The following is a 23,384-nucleotide window of genomic DNA, read 5'->3' as shown; positions in this document are numbered from 1 at the left end:
TTCAGCAAGGTCCTTCACTATTATTATGATCGTATTCGCTGAATATAAACATGAACTATACGTATTTGTTACTCGCATCATCTATGCATCATATGTATTTGAATACTGCATATTTTGAAAGCCTTTTTAGTTCAATCACAATTCATAATAACAACTCTATGGAGTTAAGTAAGTACATAAATACTTTTATAACTATGACATTATATTGTGAAAACACTTTATTCTTTCGTCTTTTTCTTGTGAATTACTTATAGACGTATCACAGTGTCTTTCAAATAAATAAAAAAATGAAGGAAAATTGAAGAAGAATCTTCACTTTCACACCAACGCCCCTTGACCATGAATTTCATGATAAATTAGAACGAGATAATTTATTTTAAGTAAGCCATAAAACTATAGAATAAGTTCTAAATTTTTAGAACGAAACATGTCTTATAGCCTTTTGTGCCAGTCAGGGCTATTTTGGACAATTACGTGAAATTTAGTATATCTTACAATAAAACGTAGTAAATTTAAAGGTCGTGTTAAAATTAGGCAGCTGAAGCAAACCTTTCAAACGGACGTTTTAATTTACTTCGATTTAATGGAACAAGAGGCCTGGCTGAACGAAAAGACAGCGATGAGTCACTATTTTCTTAACGCGAACAGGCTATATCGCATGGTAACTAGTTCTATAACAGTAAGTTGATTATTACGATGCAATTAAGTTTTGCGTAGTAAAATTTCAATTTGTATATACCTATATATTTGGAGTCAAATACGGAACTCTATGCCAAGCTAACATATTATAAGTTATTACGATTATACTAATTAAGAAAATTATTGAAATTAATCAAAACAGCAACGTCTATCTCGTAAACAACTAAAAATACATTTTTGGCTACCACTTCGGGATATATTTAGAAACAAATAAATATTAACCTAAATAAATATAACTGAATAACAAAATTTATGGTGCTATGAGGAAAACTCGAAAACGGCTGGACCGATGTTATCAAAAATTTTTCAATAATGAAAATCAAGAAAATTGCTCAAATAATTGGAAATATTCTAAAAATGTATTTTAACTTAACGCATTCTACGGCAAGACATGACGCCTGTTGAGCCAGCTAGTTGTTATAAAATTTGCAAAAGTAAAAACGACAAAGAAACGACAAGATAAACTCCATTGTCTTTAACCGTACCTCTAGTTCACTCTGTCGCAAGAATATTAAAAATGTAGCTTGTTTAAGGACATTTAAATATCAAAAAAAAAAAAAAAAAAAAATTCAACATATTCTAAAAAATTGACATAAGGCATAATTCGTTTTAAGATACCTACTGTAAATGGTTAAACATTTTATTAGACATCGCTATTAAGCCTTTTGGTAAACAAAGTATTGTCTAAATGTTAGATGCGCAAGTAAGTTAGTAACATCTGTTTATTTGTAGCTTTAGTCCATAGATAATAATATGAAGATTTAAATTTTTCAAATAGATACAGTGAACTCTAGATTCCCCTCCACAAACACATCTCAAAGAATCCGATTATGTCAAATCTACAAGGTAGGATTAAAGCTAATAGCACACGTTTCTCAAAAGGCATCATATTATCAAAACACTATTTTCATCATATGTTCACTGAACAAACATGGCCTGAATACGGTACATACATACATTATATATGTATACTGTAGGTAAAGATCAGTGGCCGCGTTTCAAACTCGTCAGCTAGTCGATCGAATTTCTGTTATCTCTTATATACCTACATAATGTACTAATTATTATTTATTGCACATAATTGTTACAATGTTTAATGATTTCCTGTAGAACGACGTCAGTACTATACCCGTTCTGCAACAACTTAGTATTAGAAATTTGCATATCATAATATAGTAAACAAAATATATATATATATATATATATTTAAATAGCTGTCGTGGAACTCATTTACGTACGCAATATGTTAATATTTACTAATATAATAAATACGATAATATATACGACACGACATTGATATCAAAACAGGCAATCTTTAAGCCTTCAAAATTATCCTTAATATGGCAAAAAATATTTGCAAAAGCTTGGCAATTTTCTACCCGTACATTGTAATGGACGGAATTTGTATTACTACAGGTATGTAAATAAAGTACCAAAACGTTATGACGACGATGAATCATTAAAACTAAATGCACCAGCTGTATACAGATAAAATAAATATGGCCGCGTTTTCTAGATCTCGGTCACCCTCGGCTATTAGACTAATGGACCAACTCAATCAGTGATAGAGACTGCGAACCTTGTTGTTCGTTCCTTGTAGACGCGGTTATTTTGAACCTCGTACGCATGAACGAAGAAAAAATGTTACGTAATTACAACAAGTAAATTCATAAATGTAAGAAACATCGAACGTGCTTCTGCACAACTGAATGCGACTAAATCAAATTTGATGTATGAATGAATAATTCGATGAACATGTATTTTGGCGCACTAATTTTAAACTTTGTTGCAAAACAAACAGATGCTTTAAGGAACGCGGTTACGTCTGTAGGTATCACTTCTAGAAGTTCGTTCGCGAAAGGTTTGAAGTGCGTTTGTGATTCCTAAATTACGGTCTTACGTTTGTCTTTATAAGTGCGTACGCGACTTTATAAAGAGCACACGGGAGCATCACGTGTACAATTGGAATATACTATATTACACACAATGCATAATAATCCTGCAACAATTTATTCGTCGACATTCAAGGCGCAACGCACAGCGCTATCTCCTTAGACTCGGCGGAGTGTTTGGAATATTTATTACTCACTAAGTACGCACTTATCTTCGTAATCTATAAACAAAGCAAAAAAAAAAAAATATTTTTATGTTGCGATATATTTACTTTTATGTTGTGAATTAAAAAAAAAAAGTATAGTTTTGATGAATGCTGATTCGTTTCCAAGCGATAAACAAATAGCGTGTTTTAACGATTGAGAATCATTAATTATTAGAAGTTAGAACACAAATGTAATTTTATTGTTTCAGGGGATCTTTCTTGAAACTTTTCGTGACTTACATAGTCGTAAGTAATATAAAAAAGCATCAACACAAATATTTTTCCCAATTTTTTTTTCTTATTTTAATATATAAAATTTAATAAATAAAGAAAAATATCAGATCATATTTGAAAGTAATTATACCTAATTATGAGTGTGATTTATGGCGTAAACAAATTTAATTACATGTTTCGTTATTCGGAAGAATATTAATGCTATTAAATCGTTTCGTATCGTGTGACTATAATTTTCATCGGTGAAGTCCTAAAAATACATAGTACTATTAACTAGTAGTTCGTAATCGACCGGACTGAACCTTTTTTTTTATAATATGATAAAGAGGAAATATTGGTTTTTTTTTTTAAATCAAACAACAGTATAAACGATATATATAGGTACATTATATATTTTTATATATTCCTTTGAGAGAATACTACGTTACCACTGACTGAAATGGGCTATATTTTAATGGGGGAAAATGAAACAGTTCAAATAGTCTAATCTACACGGGCAAACCCACGAACGGAAGCTAAGGATAGTTATAATAAAAATGGATTTAAATTAACAATGAAAATCTGCTAACAGTAGCTAAAATCTTAAGCAAACGTACGGTAAATAAATATAGTATCTAATAGGTTTCCGTAGTCTACGGATGCTTGCAACACCAGGATACCATAAATAGCGTATTGCCAATCCCGTTTTTCTTTTTTTACCTATCGGCATATACAGGGTGTCCCAGAAATCAACGTCAAGCCGGCAATGAGCGATAGGCCAATTAATGGTGGTTATCAGAAAAATAAGAAAAAAAATATTTATGAATAATTTAAAAAAATAATGGCTTTTTAAAAAAAAATCGAGAAATTGACACCCTGTGACAGTCTTTCAAACTTTGTGACTAGAAACCTTGACTATGCTTTGTTTTTTTTTGTGTAACGGGTCCCTGAATAACTGTTTTATTAATTGTAATCTAAAATTAATACAAAAATGCCTCAGCTTTAGAAAAACACCATTTTATTGCGCAACCATTACGCAAAAAAAGATAACAACATCTATCTTTATGTGACTGTCTTGTAAAAAAAATGTACTACGCTCTTTTGGCAAGTGGCTTTAAAAGATGGCGCATTTAGTCTGGATTCTAAAATGGTACTACATTTAGTAGTTTACACTTATAATTCGGTAGGAAAAAAATGTAAACCAAATGAAAGTTAATTATTTTTATATCACTCAAATTGCTATGGACCGCGTTTGAGTACGAATGCTATAATATAGTGACCCTATTGTGCCGTGTGTGAGCGAGACAGACAGTCATAGTATTGTGAAAAGGTGGCGCATTTAGTCTGGATTCTAAAATGGCAGTACACTTAGGAGACTACACCTAACATTCGGTAGAAAAAAAATGTAAACCAAATGAAGGTTAATTATTTTTATATCACTCTAATTGCTATGGACCGCGTTTGAGTACAAATGCTATAATATAGTGACCCTATTGTGTCGTGTGTGAGCGAGACAGTGGCACTAGACTTAGAAGACTGTTACCTAAATTAGGACAAAAAAAATACGGTTGAAATAAAATTCAGTTATTGGAATCAAAGTTTATTCATTCATAACAAATGTTCGAATTGTTTGCCTTCGGCCGAAATGCAAGCCCTACATCTTCTTAAAAAAGAGCGGTTTACAAGACGAGCGTACTTTTTCGAGTTGATCTCTTCAACAGCTGCCGCAATTTTTTCTCGTAATTCGTTTAAACTTTGACGTGGTTTAGAATATACTTTTTCTTTTAACGTTCCCCAGTAAAAGAAGTCGACTGGATTTAAGTCCGGTGAACGGGCTGGCCACGAAATTGGACCAGACCGTCCTATCCATCTACCTCGGTATTCTAGATCGAGAAATTCTCTGACTGAGCGAGTATAATGTGCTGGGCAGCCATCTTGTTGAAACCAAATGCTTCGGTAAATGTCAAGTAAGACGTCTTCCAGTAAATTTGGTAAATGGTTTTCTATAAAATCCAGATAAACCTCGCCGGTCAAATTTTCTGGTAACTCGAATGGCCCAATAATTTTTCCATTTAAAATGCCGGTCCACATATTTATTTTAAAGCGATACTGAGATCGATCTTCTCGCATTAAGTGTGGATTTTCCAAATGCCACTCGTGCAGATTATGCAGATTCATGTATCCGTCTCTTTTTAGGGTAGATTCATCGGACCATAGAATTTTGTTTAAAATTGCGGATCTTCCCTATACTTTTGCAACATCGTTTGACAAAATGCAAGCCTTGCAGGGTAATCCTGGGGCAGGAGACTTTGTACTCGTTGTACATGGTACGGGTGAAACTCGTTTCTCTTTAAAATTCGGTGTGCTGTACTTTTTGACACCCCCGTCCTTGCTTCAATTAAACGGACTGAGGTACTCGGGTCGTAACTGACTTCTTGCAAGACCATGTCTTCATTAGAAGTATTCGGTCTTCCCTCACTAGTCACTTGGTTGGGACTGTCTGTCTCGCTCACACACGGCACAATAGGGTCACTATATTATAGCATTCGTACTCAAACGCGGTCCATAGCAATTTGAGTGATATAAAAATAATTAACTTTCATTTGGTTTACATTTTTTTCCTACCGAATTATAAGTGTAAACTACTAAATGTAGTACCATTTTAGAATCCAGACTAAATGCGCCATCTTTTAAAGCCACTTGCCAAAAGAGCGTAGTACATTTTTTTTACAAGACAGTCACATAAAGATAGATGTTGTTATCTTTTTTGCGTAATGGTTGCGCAATAAAATGGTGTTTTTCTAAAGCTGAGGCAGTTTTGTATTAATTTTAGATTACAATTAATAAAACAGTTATTCAGGGACCCGTTACACAAAAAAAAACAAAGCATAGTCAAGGTTTCTAGTCACAAAGTTTGAAAGACTGTCACAGGGTGTCAATTTCTCGATTTTTTTTTAAAAAGCCATTATTTTTTTAAATTATTCATAAATATTTTTTTTCTTATTTTTCTGATAACCACCATCAATTGGCCTATCGCTCATTGCCGGCTTGACGTTGATTTCTGGGACACCCTGTATATATATATATATATATATATATATATATATATATATATATATATATATATATATGCACGTTTATATCTAAAATAAATATTACATTTGCATGCACTACATTATTCCCCGAGCTTATTTCGTTACAAATCGTTATTTGCAGTAAGATGTGAATATTGTAAAGAGCTTGTGTAAAAAAAGTACGTTGGTCTTTAATAATATGTACATAATTTATAGGTATCTATTTTTATTTTGAACACATTATACCGATTTAGTCAACAGAGACGAAAAATTCGCAACGTAACGCCAAACAATGAATAATTGATACAATCATCATTCAGATATATTAAATTACTAGTTTCTGCTCGTGACTTCGACCGCGTGGAACAATTTCTTTGGGCTAACTGGGGAAGCTCACAAAAAGAAAGAAAAAACCCGATTTTGAACATTCTTCATTGATGCTCCGCTCCTATTGGTCTTAGCGTGATAATATATAGCCTCCCTCGATAAATGGGCTATCTAACACTGAAAGAATTTTTCAAACCGGACCAGTAGTTCCTGACCTTAGCGCGTTCAAACAAACTAACAAACAAACTGTTCAGCTTTATAATATTAGTATAGATTTATTTATTTTAAGCTATCAACGAAACTTCCAATAACTCCATTTTTCAAGTTGAATAAGACCAAAAAGGTCAAGCATGTTTTTTTTTTTTTTTATACACACATCAATAATCTTAACAGAATAAGCGATAATAAATAAACAATAAAGTTCGTTTTGATACAAGTAACATTTTTTATTTGTGTATTAATTAATTATAGGTACCTATAGATGTAAACCCACTCGCACTTTTTAATCTTTAGACACATAAACGCGTTTTTATAAAATTTAAAGTTTAAAATACGTGGCAATTTATTATTATTATTATTATTATTATTATTTTGAAATGCTTTCCATGACTTCGTCCGCATAGGTCTCAAAGTAACCATTGAATCGAACATTATTTTCTAATGCTTACGCGAATTTCACTCATTATAAGGAAACAACTTTTTCGGATTCTATCGCAGTTTATTAAGTTAATATTTTACGAGAGGACAGTCGTTTAGTGACCATAGTTGCTGTAAAATGTTCGAAACGTCGGGCATCTTAAAACTTAATAAAACGCGATAAAATCCGAAAAAGTTATTTCATAACAAAATTTAATCGAATTCTTGGTACAATTCCACGACTTATTATTTTACGCTTCAGCCTGTAATATCCCACTACTGGGCATATGCCTCTTTCCCCATGTACGAGAAGGATCAGAGCTTAATCCACCACGCTGCTCCAATGCGGGTTGGCGGATATATTCCCTACTATGAGTAACGGTCGCTATCAGGTGTACATGATAACAACCGGGACCAATAGCTAAACGTGCTCTCCGATGCACGGTGGGAAGACCCACAAGGACTGCACAGACACCCGGACCACGGCAAACAGCTGTATGGCCAATAACAAATGTTTGTCATGTTATTTTACGCGAAGTGTTAATACTTCTTCTAAAATAATAGTTGCCTAAGTTTATAACTAGTACATATATCAACTGTTAGCAGTAATAGTCCTAATTAAACTATTTACCTCAAAGATTGACTAAGTATACGAAAGAGCTGTTATTTTATATAGATATCATATTATATAGATGTATCGATAATCGATATTTGAAACCGCAAAACCAAACAGCATAAGATTACCATACCATACTAAAACATGTTTGTTATTTAATATAAGTACGTATAGAGTATTATAAATACTACGTTTTAAACTTTAATTATCTAAAAATAAATAAATAAATAAACGCCACACACTCACCGTACCTCACTAAGATTAAGTCCTGTGCCGGGGTTCCGAAAACACACAATATACAGGCACAAACGCCCAGACCACAGACAATATCTATATGGCCAATACAAACTAAGAAAAAAATGGATAATTCATATGCATTGCATCAATTATTTATATCAATAAAAAGACTGCCGTAATTAAAAACAAGTTTATTATATTGAACAAAAACAGTTTACGTCATTACGAAAATAATATTTTGATATTATTTAAATAAATCATTTCCTACCTACTACCAATTAATATTAATTATATTTAAAAATAAAAAATGTATCCCAAAGTAAAGAAATGCGACGGAATTATTTGGAGAATACATATTGTTGAATAATCAAGATACTAAACTTTACTTTGTCATTAACATTTTTACTACCCTAAAATAGAAAAAATTTAATCTTATTTACAACATTATCTTCTACAAACTGACGCACTACAACTATTACATGATGACGACGTAAGTGTTTATAATACGTAATATGCAAGAGTAAAACTTATAATCCACAGTGATAGTCTGTTTCCTTTTTGTTTTTTTTTTTTGTTTTTACATACATTTTCTTCTTTATAACGCCTATTAATTGTAGGTTCATAGGCTATATTAATTAAAAATGCAGGCTGAACCAAAAACGGCCTTTATAAATCAGTAAAAGAAATAATATTCGTTCACGAAAAGGTTCCGGTAAAAGTAAGTTCCAATCTCAATGTGTTGTAATGTAGTTTTCAAATACAATATCACTATATACATACATCAAATTTACGTTTCTATGCAATATCAATTATAAAAATATTTGAATTTGTTTATTTAAACAACTTACTAAATATTGAGCAATAGATAAAGCATGACTTTTAAGAAAGGAACAACACGATATCAAGAATATTTCGGTATAAATTTTTTTTTCCTCACTTTTGAAACTATTTTTTTCTGTACGATTTATTTGTGTCTGTTGCAAAGCTCTGTAAAATACAAATAAATAAAACTAATTTAATTAAATTACTTACATAAATAAACAAAACGCTAAGAAAAGGTTAATGTTAATTTCTTACCAATGATATTTTTTTTAATCATACCATAATTCTTTAACATATAAAGTGAATAACAAAGAAGGCCCCAAATATACACAGTAGGTTAATAAAATAGGCTGATTATCGTGACGACATTTCGAGTCTACACTATAGCAGTGCAACCGAGCGTATCTGGTACAAAAAGAGCAGTAAATATGTGTTTTTGTATACACACATTTTTATACATAAGGCCACAGATTTCACAACGGTTACGTCTGCTTTACATTGCAACAATTGCAATCGTTTTCAAAATTGATGAGTTGAGACCTAGGTTCGTTCATATTTAAAGGAAGATTAACAAGAAGCTAATTGAAACGCAAATTAACTTCAAGAAGTTTGTTAGAAGAATGATTTGCTCTCCAGAAATTGACTACCAGATATTCAGAGATAACTAACACAGCAAAAGAAAAGCATGATCAAAACTGTTAAAAAATTAACAAATTCGCAACAATAAAGAACAATTATGTAAATATATATACGTGTAAAATTTCTACATTGTAAGTTATAATTTAGTACAATTTTCTTCATTTACATTTTTTACTAAATTATAACTTACAAAATAGCAAAATCACGAAAACAATAAAAATCAGATCCAAATATCACTCTAAAAATAGAACAGTTAGGACTAATCGAAATTCTTAATAAGGTTATTATACTTATAGAACTGTCGTAAAGAATTTATTACATACAGACATGTCTGTAACCTGTATGTTATGAATTGTGTCAAATAAATATTCTTTATGACATATAAAACTGTACCTATGTTGTGTTCATAAAACAGTAAAAGGTCAATTGTGTAAGACAACGTTATCGATTGTCTTACGCCCACGAATCCACTTCAATATGAGACGAATTATAACTACAACGGCAATTAAAATATAAAATATCGCAAGTAAATTTGTTTAACAGACTGGTGAACTGAATCTTAATAAGAATCGACATGGTGTACTTCTGGCATCGTAGTGCAAAAGGCTACATTCACACGTATGACCTAGGATTCGATGGTCAGAAAAGATCCTTGTACCCTAACATAGCATCATAACACTCTGTGATCTCATGAACACCTGACAACTATCCTTGTGCTTAGCAGGGAATCAGGCTCAGGATGTTTTATTTTTTAGGTTTACGATCTTTAGGTATTTCAAACAGAACATTCATACATTTACATGAAACTTACATCGTGGATAATTAAGAACCAACTCATCTGCTATAATATAATTATATATTACAATCTAAAATATAATGTGTGAATAGATTTTCAGTTCAATCAGCCCGTTATATATAACCTCGTGAATAATGATGAATTTAACGACTGTCAAAATAGCTCTTATATCTTGACATTGAGATATGGCAGAAACAATAAAATAATATTATATACATGATATCTTTATGAATATCAGTGGTTAAAATAAAACATTATCACAATGAAACAACCTTTTCGGATCTTATCGCGGTTTATTAAGTTTTTAGATGCCTGACCTTTCGGATACTTTACAGCAACCATAATCCCGGGAGGATCTTTCGTATGAAGGAAATTCGTACGCAAGTTTACTTCCAGAAATATTTTTATTTACGTTTCACTAAATGGAGGATGATGTGAGACATTGTAAGGCAGAAAAAGACTGTTCCGCCACGTATGTTGTCTAATGCAAAGTTTTAGAGAAGTACCTATGTGATGAAAAAAAAAAATAATACATTATATATGTTTTTATATAAACCCCTAGTGTATACTACGATCTGCCTAATGGTAAGCGGTTACTATACGTATAGCTTATGTCAAGGAAAATATTTTATACTGACCCTGATCGTATCTCCTTCCTTTTTTATGATATTGGTTTTTTTATTATACCTTTTATTGTTATCTTATCTTTCGTATGAATTTTATTATCTTATCCTGACAATAACAAACACAATGCATGCAGTCAAAAAAATGGAAATTGATAAAATAACGCAATATTTATTAAGCACAATGCTACAACTGAAATAATACACAAATATAACAAACAAACAACAATAATTAAAATTACACAATACATAACAACATAACATTTACTTCTTTATTTTACCGCCCTTATTACGTATTATGAAAAATGTATAAACTATTTAAGTAATATTTAATTAATTGTTCTTTTATGGTGTAAACTACAGTCACGTGTCAGAGCTGACATGCGCAATTGTTTTTATATATATTTTTACACACTAAATAATATTTGCTGTCGTCATTATATTGTGTCCTAGGTCAGCTATAACAACATTATGGCTATCAAGACTGTCTACAAAATTTATCATCATCATAGTCGACGATGGAACGATCAATCTCCAACGCATCATCACAATTTAACGTGACATCGGGGAAATAATCACGATCATTTGGCACAACGGAGGAACAATCAATTAAAATAATAATTATTCAAACTTTTAGACAAGCTGTAGGTGTTCTGTTCAACGGTGTTTGAAAATGATCCAACTACATACATTGGCCTCAGTCCGTCTATTGCAGACGATCAGACACTGTGTCGCCTAGGACACTCTTCAGGTACACGCAGAGTTACCTAAGCTCTGCGACACCCTCCCGACCTCACTGGCTAGGCCCACAAGAACGACGAGTCGATACTTGTGGAGCCAGTTCGGCTGCAGGAGTCCTTCGCATTTTAGAGCTATGCTACGAATGCTTGACGGAGACCCCATTCCAGGTTTCAAATGAAATTTTCCTTCTCCAGGACCCTGATGATTTTGAGCCAGGTTTATCCCTCGGTCGCCTTTTACGACCCCCACGGGAAGAAAGGGGGTGGTGCTATTCTACTCGGCCGACACCACACGGCATATGAATCCAACAAACATTATGAATATGCCAAAGTTTGTAAAGATGAATGGATACTACTTCACGCAAAACGGATATCTTATATTGATATTTTATACTCAAAAAAACTAACAGAACTTCAAATATAACATTAATATGACATTAACATTAAATGAAGCATTAAAATACACGATTACAAAAGTAATCAACAAGCAAATAATTAATTATAGTTAATTAATTATACATTTGTAAATTCTTCGTTTTCGTTTTGTTTGTAGACATTACAATTAACGTTCAAACTAATAACGACATGCACAAATGGTAATAGCACCAGTATTAAAGTATATTTCAGAAAATATTACAATTAAGTACTTATAGCAAAATACTTATATGAACTATACAGAAAGACACGTTTAACGTAAAAAGAATTAAACGCCAATTTCGAAGTAAAAACTAAAAATCACGATTTGTTTTTCGAAACACGGTCGGTTTATCGCTGGTTGTAATGTGTTTAGGAATAATAAAATTCAAAGGGCTTGACCTTTATACCGTTTTATCATAACACGGCAACATCGCACTCAATAAAGAGTAGCATGACCGTACGTTATCGTTTATAATATCGTTTAACGTCTTTACTGATAAATCACGCATTAAAACAACCGTCACGTTCTAAACTGCGTACGTGTTGGTGACTAAACTAACTATTCAATATAAGATTCTTATATGCTAGCTACGGCTTGCGGTTTCACGGTTTTAATTTCAGATCCCGTTGGTATGTCGGGATAGAAAAGAGCCTATGTGTTATTTAGCTCTCCAGCTATCTACATAGGAAGTTCCATTACAATCAATTAAAAAAAAAAAATCAAAGAGCAACAAACATTCATCTTTCACTATTCAACCTTACAACCATTGGCATTTATAATATAAGTAGGTTTAAAGTATACAAAACTAAATCGCTTCGCCTTTTGTTTCTGTCTACCGCAGTCCAATGCTGGGCATAGATCTACCCAAGTTCGCTCCAAATATCCCGGATATCTCTAATCCTCATCTAGCCTCGGCCTTCGATCTTACGTGGATCGTCGGTCCAGAGGGAAAGAGGACGAGCCACATTGCGATTGCGGAAAAAATAATTTAAAACTAATCACTACATAGTATAAAACAAAGTCACTTTCTCTGTCCCTGCACATGTATGTACGCTTAAATCTTTAAAACTACGCAACGGATTTTGATGCGGTTCTTTTTAATAGATAGATTGATTCAAGAGGAAGGTTTATATGTATAATAACATCCATTAAATAGTGGAGAAATACTGTTATTCTTAAGTTTTCTAATGTTACGTCGTAAATAATTATTTTTTTTTCGCTTAAATTGCAAACGCAGGCTGAACCCTACGAGATTTATCAAAATAATGTACTAAGTATTGTACACATTGAAAAGGTCTACAGAAAACTCCGCGATGGTATATACCTATCTCTTATGGATATCCCACAATAACATTTTTTGTCATTTACTTTTTACGACAAATAATGGCTAATTTTCGAAGCGATTTTAACCAATACAGCATTAATCCTTATCCAATTAAATACCTTAAATATATTTTTTATTTAATATAGATCTATATGGCCCTTTACAGCATATGATTTAAATGAATATTTTCGAAGATATTACAGATTTAAAAATCGCGGTACGTAGCGTTTGCGGAGGTTCCGGCCGGCTTTTACTCTAAGTTAACGCGTGCGGGCCACGGGCAGTAATGAATAAATGAAAACTACTGGATCGATTTTAATCATTTTTTCAGTGAATGACATAGGCTATAATTATATTTTATATCCGTGCGAAGCCGGAGCGGGTCGCTAGTTATATATAAAAAAAAACTGTTACCCGGACTTGATCATGAGAAAACATAAGTATGAAACCGTACATTTTTCAGGGATAAAAATTACCCTTGTGTTATTCCATAGTAATCCTTTCTTTTGCGTTTATTTAATATTAGTCATATTTTTATACGTACATACTTTTATAGGACATATAAATGTTGCATAGTAAAATAACAATTCTAATGTATTTTAAAAGAAAAATAAAGTATATTTTGATTTAATATTTTTTCTCAAGTATTACTTTAAGCAAAAAACTAATACAAGTTTTATAAGCTACTAAGTATTTTTAATAATAAAATATATATTATAATACTATATGTAAAAAAAATACGTAATGCAATATGTACGTTTATTTGACGAATTAAAGTTCAAAATGAAGTATTTCATATATTTTTCGAATTAGTAAATATGTGCGCAACGATTTCAGAAAAATATTGTTTACTTAACTGAGCATTCGCACAATGTAACTAACTATCGCGTGCTAAATTACAATTTTAAAAACGTTTTTTCTTATTAAGGACATGCAAACACGAATTAAGTTACACTTTATAAGAAAAAAAACCTTGACTAAAGTACTAAACGATACACATCAAAAAATCGAATATTATAATTCGCCTATGAATGACGTCATACAAAAATAGTCAACAATAATAAACGATAACTTCACAATAATAATATATAGTTATAATGTATGGCGATTCGCGAAACATTTGGCGATACGACCGAGTTTCACCCGCTATTGGGAAAGCGGTAAAAAAAAGTGAAAGTGTGCAAGCGGGATGGTGAACAGTCTCACGACTAGGGTTGCCAACTTTTTTTGACAAAAAAAACGTATAACATGGTTTGGATAGGAAAAAATAAAGTATTTGGAAGAAAAAAAAAGTATTTTTCAAATTTTATGTTTTTGTTGCTTGAAAAACGTATTTTTGTGTGCCTTTAGCACATGCTAACAATTTTTTGTTATGTTTAAATGTTTCAAACTTATTTAAAAATCAATATTTAAATTTATATAAATAAAAATTCGTTTCTAATTAAATTTATTGACGCTATATTTCTCTCTTCTCGCTACTTTAGATTCATTACTAAAAAAACCCTTTCAGTGAAAGCTTAAGTAGTGGGAACAGAGAGTAAGTAAGAAATTTTTTTTATATTTGTAAGCTATCAGGTGCATTTTTAAGTATATATTGCCATTTTTCTACTGTACTTTTCACTGAAAATTCTTTATCATCATTAGCGATTTTTATTTGGATCTCTTTTAAGTCTTATAAAATCGGATTATAATATCCTGCATCTTAATATTTAATCCGTCTTGTAATTTAGTTTTTATAATTATCATTTCAAAATGTTCAAATTTAACCGCATTTTTTAAGGACACGTTAGGAAGTATTGAAAGCCAGTTATCTTCGCTAAGGTCAAACCATTTTTCCAACCATTGAATCCTTAACTACATATAAACAAAGCCAACGGTCAATTTTTCTACAATATCGATTGATAGTGAGTAGTGACATCTGTGACAAATGTCAGATTGTCACCTGTTCTGTCACATTCGAAAAACACCACATCTGACATCTAACATTTCGTTCAGTAATTTTAAATCCTTTCCATCATCCGTTTTACCTTATGTGTACCGTTAAATAGTTAAGTACCCATAATGAGTATTTTGTTTCACGCATCACACTAAAGATTGAAAATAAAGTATTTTAATATACTTTATTTGTATGCAAAAGTATAAAGTATATTTACCAAAAATAAAGTAGAATACTTTATTATAAAGTATGGTTGGCAACCCTACTCACGACATCTGCAAAACAAGGACGGTCTGACCTCCGGCCGAAGTCAAGTTGTGGTTATAATAAACAAATTATCCGTATTTAATTTGAATTAATGACAAAACCACACGAAATTTTGTATCTAAAAAGAGAAAAAGAGGCATATGTTTAGCAATGGGACATCACAGAATCGATCAAATACAATGTTAAAGTGTGTAAGTGTGCATTTACACACTACTATCCTAATCTATTTCATGTAACATCTGAAAAAAAGTTCCACAATAAAAACTAACTTAAACAATTTGTTAATTTTACATTTGTTATTTTATATGGGGCAATCAATGAGTAATCATTCATTAAAATTTAATTATTATAACGTAAATACATTAATTTCGTTTTAATAATTACATTTTAATGACACTGCGTTGGCGCAACGGTTACAGCCATGGATTGTACCGTAGCGTTGGCGGTTGCGGGTTCGATCCCCGCACATGACAAACATTTGTATTAGCCATACAGGTGTTTGCCGTGGTCTGGGTGTTTGTGCAGTCCTTGTGGGTCGCCATTGTGCCTCGGAGAGCACGTTAAGCCGTCGGTCCCGGTTGTTATCATGTACACCTGATAGCGATCGTTACTCGTAGTAGGGAATGTATCCGCCAACCCGCACTGGAGCAGCGTGGTGGATTAAGCTCTGATCCTTCTCCTACATGGGGGAAGAGGCCTATGGCCAGTAATGGGATATAACAGGCTGAAGCGTTAATTACATTTTAATGAATAATTTGCAACTCATTCATCATTAGTTAATTAAACCAAATAATTAAGAAAATAAACAAAAAAGTATAAAAGTTATTAATTACTATGACATAAAATTCTATTTCATTATATAACATAATTTTTTTTCTAGAACAAACAATTAATTCTTACATTTTTATTTTACATAACAGATTTCTATTTGATCTAGAAATTCCAACAAAATGTGCACTCATTCTAAATCACAAGACAAATATTTTATAATGCATTGAATACCTTATTTGTCTATCTATTTGGTTTTTAGAAATTAAGTGCATGCATTTAAGTTGGATGAGAATAAGGTTAATGTGACTTAAGTATAACAATTATGTCACATCTTACAGCTAGTACCATAAATGGGACAATCACTTTCATTGTTCAGAACTATAAAAATATTAGCAGCAATATATCTCTTATCGTCTTAATAGAACCGTCTGATATATATAGTAATTGTATAATATAAACATTTGCATATAGAAATATTCACAGTGTCTATTACCATAGGCTTAGTGTAAAAATTGATTGAAAATGTTACGTTTTTTTGTGAGTATTCAAAAACCAAAAAAGAAATAACAACAACAATTCTGAGGCAAACAAAATACTATGATTTGTAACGAAGTGCTTATTTTGAAGAAGTAAGGTATTTTTTGTATTATTACAGTAAACGTATTGGTAAATATTAGTTGTTGGGGCTAGGCTTTAGATTAAGAACTGTCATTTTGAAGTTAGATATGAGATTTTTTTTTGTAACAAAATTATGTCGAAAAAACGGTCTAATTTGGAAGTTAGATAGATTCTTAGGGTTGTTTTCTTTTTTGTAATGAAATTATGACAATAAATGGTCTAATTTTGAGCTTAGATAATTCGACGGTTCTTAATCTAAAGCCTTACCGTTGCTGGTAATATAAGTAGTATTTTTATCGGTGATGCTGTGTGGTTACGGCAGTAAGGAATATAGCCACCTCTCTTCCCGTGGGTGTTGTAGAGGTGACTAAGGGATAACACAGTTCGACTACCACCTTGGAACTTAAAAAGCCGACCGATGGCGGGATAACCATCCAACTGCTGGCTTTCAAATACACAGGCCGAAGACTGGCAGATGCATCTATGGTGTGACTAAGCCAGCCCTGCGGTCACCAACCCGCCTGCCCAGCATAGTGACTAGGGGCAAACCTTTTATGTTCGCGCCATTTTTAATGCGAACTTAGGGAAGCCTATGTCCAGCAGTGGACTGCGATAGGCAGAATTGATTTTTATCGGGGTTCCACATACGGAACACTGAGCTTTAGCACTCGTTTTTCTTAGCATGTACATACAACTTTTGTTATGCATAATTTGTATCTTTGTAGCTTATGTGGCAGAGAAGATTGTATGATGAAAGTATTAAGGTTTTTGGAATATTCCTTCTGGGAACAATGTAAAGTGGAAAGTAACGATGACAATGGAAAAACATCAGTGTATCTAAAACTTATTCCTGCATCATCATCTGTAATGTTTGTTTGTTTACCGTTAACAAGAATGTTCATATAATGGTTACTGAAACTCTCACTTTTTCACCTATGTACTTGGTATGATTTCAGGAACAAATACATGCACCATTAGACAATCAATGGCACATGTATAATCCCAATCGAATCGAACTTTAACTGCTGGTTAATCGTTTAGCTTGATCAATATCAAAGAATCAAAATTACTTTTGATAATAATTACCGAATGCATTGCTCATTTCACCACAAAAAGAATACAAAACTGGGAGAATTTTTTTTAAAGTAAAAACATACATCACATATAAAATATGTTTATAAAAACATTTTGTGCTTATAAAAAGAATTGTTTTTATCACTTTAATAACTTTATATTTAAAGATAGTTGCGTTTTTTTTTTTTTTTTTTTTTGATAATGCCAGCATATCTAGAAAATAAAACTGAAAAGATATAATTGAGATTTACATGGTACCTAATTCTACGATGGGAGCACAACAACAGATCTCAGTGACATTACTTTATACACGTTTAAGTATTTTTTATACTCTACTAGCTGACAAAGTGAACAAAGTTCTGCTATACTTTTTTTTGTTAATTTATAGTTTCTTTTTACTGTCTTTTAGTGGTCTTGATAATAACTGACAATAACAAAAAAAATAAAATATATAAATATATAATAATAATATAAATATATCTATATTCTTATCAAATGTAGTGCAATCATGAGGAACTTATGCATCTACATACATTTTGGCACTTTATTTTTATTTATCTATAAAAATTTTAATATTATCTCTATTACTGATATAGAATAGATTCCAAGAATAAGAATTTAAAAAAATTCCAAGACAATAACAAAAATATCAAAACATAATAACAACTGTTTATCTAATCAGCATGAAAACCAGTTTACAAATGTTATGGGTATGTAAAACTGATTATAATTATGTAAATTTTATTCTATATATATATAAAAACAGACAAAAGCAGACACTGTTCGTTTTCATATCAACAACTCAATTGTACATATTTGTGTTTATTTTTATACGTGACATTTTCAATAGTGATTTGTTATCTCGCAGCTGACAATTATTTATTAAACATAAATTTGTGGGTTCTGGAACTTTCCCTTGCTCATTGTAATATCTCCTATTTACTACTTTACTTTTTACTTTAAGATGATAATTTAATAATTATAAGATTACTTTTTATTTTTAAACTAGCTGTGCCCGCGAATTTGTCTGCGTGGTATTTAACAAAAAAGTTATATTCGCAGTTATAAATAAATAAATTTCTAAAATAAAAGTAGCCTAAGGTACTCCTTATTACATCAGCTTGCCAGTGAAAGTCCTGTCAAATTCGGTTGCTATAATTGCTAAAATATTTTGGAACACATTTATATATTAGAAATAAACTCACAGCAATAAATTTAATTAGCTCATTTAAAATGACGTAAGTTTAAACGTTTCGCATTATTTATCTCTGCCACTAATTATTATCAACGATAAGCAATTTAAATTGCATTGCAAAGTAATCGACCATTAAATAGTAGGTAGAAGGAAAATAAAAACAATTTGTGATTCACTCATAACAAAGGCTTGGAAGCAAATATATTAAGTCATCGCAAGTACAGCTATCGTAGCTCGTAAATTTATAAAATTCTTGAACAATCGTTTTTTAAAGTGCAACATATTATATGCTGTAAACGGAGTGTGTCTAAAGGAAATTACACGAGAATAATTGTTTTGACAGTACCTTTGGTTTGTAGAACCATTTTCTGAGAGACTCCATTGGACCACTTTTGTATAACAGCCTCATATGAACAATTCACAACACAATCACACACATTATAAAACTGATTTAGCACCAAAAATTACCACGTAGATGAAAGCACAAAAGGAATTTTCGCCAATATTTACGTCAAAAAAACACAAAAGACGGACATGTTTCACAAATCGCGTTCACGTTTTAGAGTAGTGAATGAAGTGAGTAATTGACCGAGCAACAGTTCCCCGACGCACGTCACGCAACTTTTCCATTCTACATACGTCAAACGAATGAATGGATTGTATGTTCGGATACTTGTACCAATCACTATAATCGTAACAGAGTACAAATTGTTTCCATATAGCATTTGAAATTTTAATCATATAAAAATTATTCTAGTAAGAAATTTAAAAAAATAGGTTAATTTTATAAATTACTACGATATAAACCAGTTTTACATTTTAATGACCTAACGAGATATTTCAATGTTTCATTTTTATTATATTTATTTAATTAATATGTATGGTAGGTTCAATATTATTAAAAGTAAAAAAAATATTTGAAAGGAGCTGGGTTTTGTGTACTTCATCACTTACGATCTTTGTAGTAAGGCATACTATATATCTGACATCTATACTTCTGATTTTCCAGATATGCACGGATTATGGCATCCTCTTAGCAGCAGAAGGACCATACGCTTGTTTTGGTACCTTAGTGGTACTAAAAAAATACTTAACCTCATTTCATGAGTGTCGGTTCTTATACTACATCTAAAAATTTACATATACAGGACAAAATATTCCAATAGGTTGTCATCAAAATTGGATACCTGTTGTTTGTCAGCAAGACATACAAACTGACCTGGCAAGTAGTTTAGGAGTCCATCGCGGACGAACAAAGTAACGCGTAACCTTTGTATATAAAATTCTCGTGTCACAATGTTAATTACCATATTCCTCCGAAACGGCTGGACCGATTTTTATGAAATTTTGTGTGCATATCAGGTAGGTCTGAGAATCGGCCAACATCTATTTTTCATACCTCTAAGTTATAAGGGGGCGGGGGATTAAACGGATTAATAATATATATGGCAAAACAACGTAAACTGACCAGCTAGTTTACTTATATATATTAAGATGTATGTAATGTAAATTAAGTATCTTTAATTACTATCAATCAATACCTTTTTTCTTTTTTAAGTTACACTGATAAAATAATCACATACATAGTGTTATTACTAAATGTGTGCTGTGTGGCTACAGCACTAAAGAAATTAGCCACCCCCTCTCTTCCCGTGCGTGTCGTAATAGGCGACTAAGGGATAACAAGGTTCCACAACCACCTTGGAACTTAAGAAGCCGACCGATGGCGGGATAACCATCCAACTGCTTGCTTTGAAATACACAGGCCGAAGACGGGCAGCAGCGTCTTCGGTGCGACAAAGCCAGTACTGCGGTCACCAACCCGCCTGCCCAGCGTGGTGACTATGGGCAAAACACATGAGTTCACGTTATTTTTGGCGTAAACTTGTGAAGGCCTATGTCCAGCAGTGGACTGTATAGGCTGTAATGATGATGTTATTACTAAAATATCTTAAAAATGTTAAAACTATTTATTAACTTCACTGTAGGTAAAAATTACGTGCATTAATTTATGCGACATAATAACTATACATAATATATGCTGCTTCAATTGAATCTATGGACTGATAATTAAATAGATTTAACTATTTTCTATTCTTTTTTTTTGTTTACTAATAATTCATTTAATTTTGTTTTACTTTAATTATTACTTGTAAGGGTTTTCATCAATTTTAAAAATTCTACTTTTTACATAGAACCGCTTTCACAACACGCGTCATTTAAAAAAAAGAAAGTTTAAATTAGCTTAGTAGGCAAAACTATCTTTAAATTATTCTCAAATAAATAATTACTCAACTCAATTCCACCATCTCATTGGTTTAGCCGATTTTTTAAAAGGAGTATAGTAAAGGAGTACCTATAGTAGTTTATTATTGGGATTTAAAAAAAAACGTCAGTAACATTTTTAGGTATTATAAAGTATATAGATGACATCTACCATTATTATTTCATGGTTTCAGATATTTTGTGGTAATATTGTGGTAACCACAATTATTTTCCAAACAAATTTAATATTAAATAAATGAAGAAAAAATGTAACAAAAGCTCAACAGCTACACACGTCTTCGTGACTTATCTAAAACAACAGTTTTCGTCCAACTTAACCGACGGATTATACAAAAATATTATTTGTTTGTATTATATTACACAGGAAAAACAACGCAATAACGACGTCATTATCAAAAGGTTTTTTGTTACAAGATCAAAGACACGAAAACCCAAAATACTTTACAATATCTGTTGTGCTCTGAGACTTGAACTCAATAGGTTAAATGATATCTAAATCACAACATTATGGAAATCTAGATATAATAAAAGTGTAATAAAACATAGGTAGTACCTAATACAACGTAGACAGTTGAATAATCAATTAAATGGCCATTATTAAGCATATTATAATAAAACAACTTTTGCGGATTTTATCGCAGTTTATATACATTAGTTTTTTAGATGCCCGGCGTTTGGAGGACTGAGGTGTCAGATGTCCTAACTCCTACCTAAGTCCTAACGATACATTCTTGTTTAATCCTCTCTACGTAGTGCTGAGTTTTTAATCTGTGGTTAATTATGCTTGGTTTTGTATTTAATTATTTTAAATGTTATTATTATAATATACATATTAAAAATAATTTAAAAATTAATGGGATCCCAAACAGGTGGTAATGGCCAGCCATCTTCTCTGTTGAAATCTGGATGTTTTTTAATTTCAATAGCCATGGATCATCCTTGGCTTGAATAGATATTCTTTTGTACCTGTGGTTTATCAAATCTAATATAGTGGCGTTCTTTGTCACTAAGTCCGCAATCTGTGAAAGTAGTCTAGTGCAGTGGTGGGCAAACTTTTTAATGGCGGGCCACAAAGTTTAAGAAATTCTAGAGGAGGGCCAGAATTATAGAAAAAATGCCTTTTTTGTTAAAAATTTTAATCATAATATTATAAAAACATTACAACATTACACACAAATGTTACAATTTTTTTTTTTATGTCACTAGGTCGGCAAACAAGCGTACGGCTCACCTGATGGTAAGCGATTAAGGTAGCTTATAGACGCCTGCAACACCAGAAGCATCGCAAGCGCGTTACCGACCCAATCCCCAATCCCCCCAGGAGCTCTGGTCACCTTACTCACCAACAGGAACACAATACTGCTTGAAAACAGTATTATTTTGCTGTGATCTTCTGTAAGGTCGAGGTACTACCCCAGTCGGGCTGCTCCATATTTTGAGCAGGAAATTCCTGCTGTGACCTACCTCAGTTAAAAATATCTTTTACCCTAAATAATAATTAATTTAACTTTTAATCGAAGGCTCTACCTTGTTAGGCGTGTGAGACATATGGAATTGTTTTTGATTTTCCATAATATTTTCGAAAATATTATTCTACTAAGTAGAATCTACTTTTTCTTCTCAACCGACAAAACGAAATTACAACGGGCCATATCGATGGACCAAGTCGATGGACTCTAGGCGGGCCGAATTAAATACTTTTGCGGGCCGGAGTTGGCCCGCAGGCCGTACTTTACCAATCACTGGTCTAGACTATGGGATACAGGACACAGGTCAGTCAATATTTTGTGATGTAATATATATTTGTCGGAGATGAAGAAGATATAATTGGTCGGCTTGAAGATATATTTCTCTCTCATCTTCTCGGAGTACCCAGTCTACTGTGGGCTTCAGTGAGTAATGTTGACACAAGTAAACACAATTTATCATGAAACAGGATTCACTTAACAGAAAGATAACGCAGCACGGAAGGCGG

General features: G+C 32.0%; 1 protein-coding gene across 1 annotated transcript in view; it reads right to left on the bottom strand.

Annotated features, from left to right (window-relative positions):
* The window catches only part of LOC123665309 (lateral signaling target protein 2 homolog), a 55,316-nt gene extending 35,599 nt beyond the window's left edge, over positions 1-19,717 (bottom strand). The window contains exon 1 of the mRNA XM_045599634.1: positions 19,470-19,717. Coding sequence (XP_045455590.1) covers positions 19,470-19,532 — 63 coding nt within the window. The 5' untranslated portion in view covers positions 19,533-19,717. The remainder of the gene's footprint in view (positions 1-19,469) is intronic.
* Between the last annotated feature and the right edge of the window lie 3,667 nt (positions 19,718-23,384).

This window comes from Melitaea cinxia, chromosome 23, assembly GCF_905220565.1.
Source record: "Melitaea cinxia chromosome 23, ilMelCinx1.1, whole genome shotgun sequence".
NCBI classification, from domain to species: Eukaryota; Metazoa; Arthropoda; class Insecta; order Lepidoptera; family Nymphalidae; genus Melitaea; species Melitaea cinxia.
Note: the sequence above shows the minus strand (reverse complement) of the source record. Positions and strands in the feature narration are given on the sequence as shown.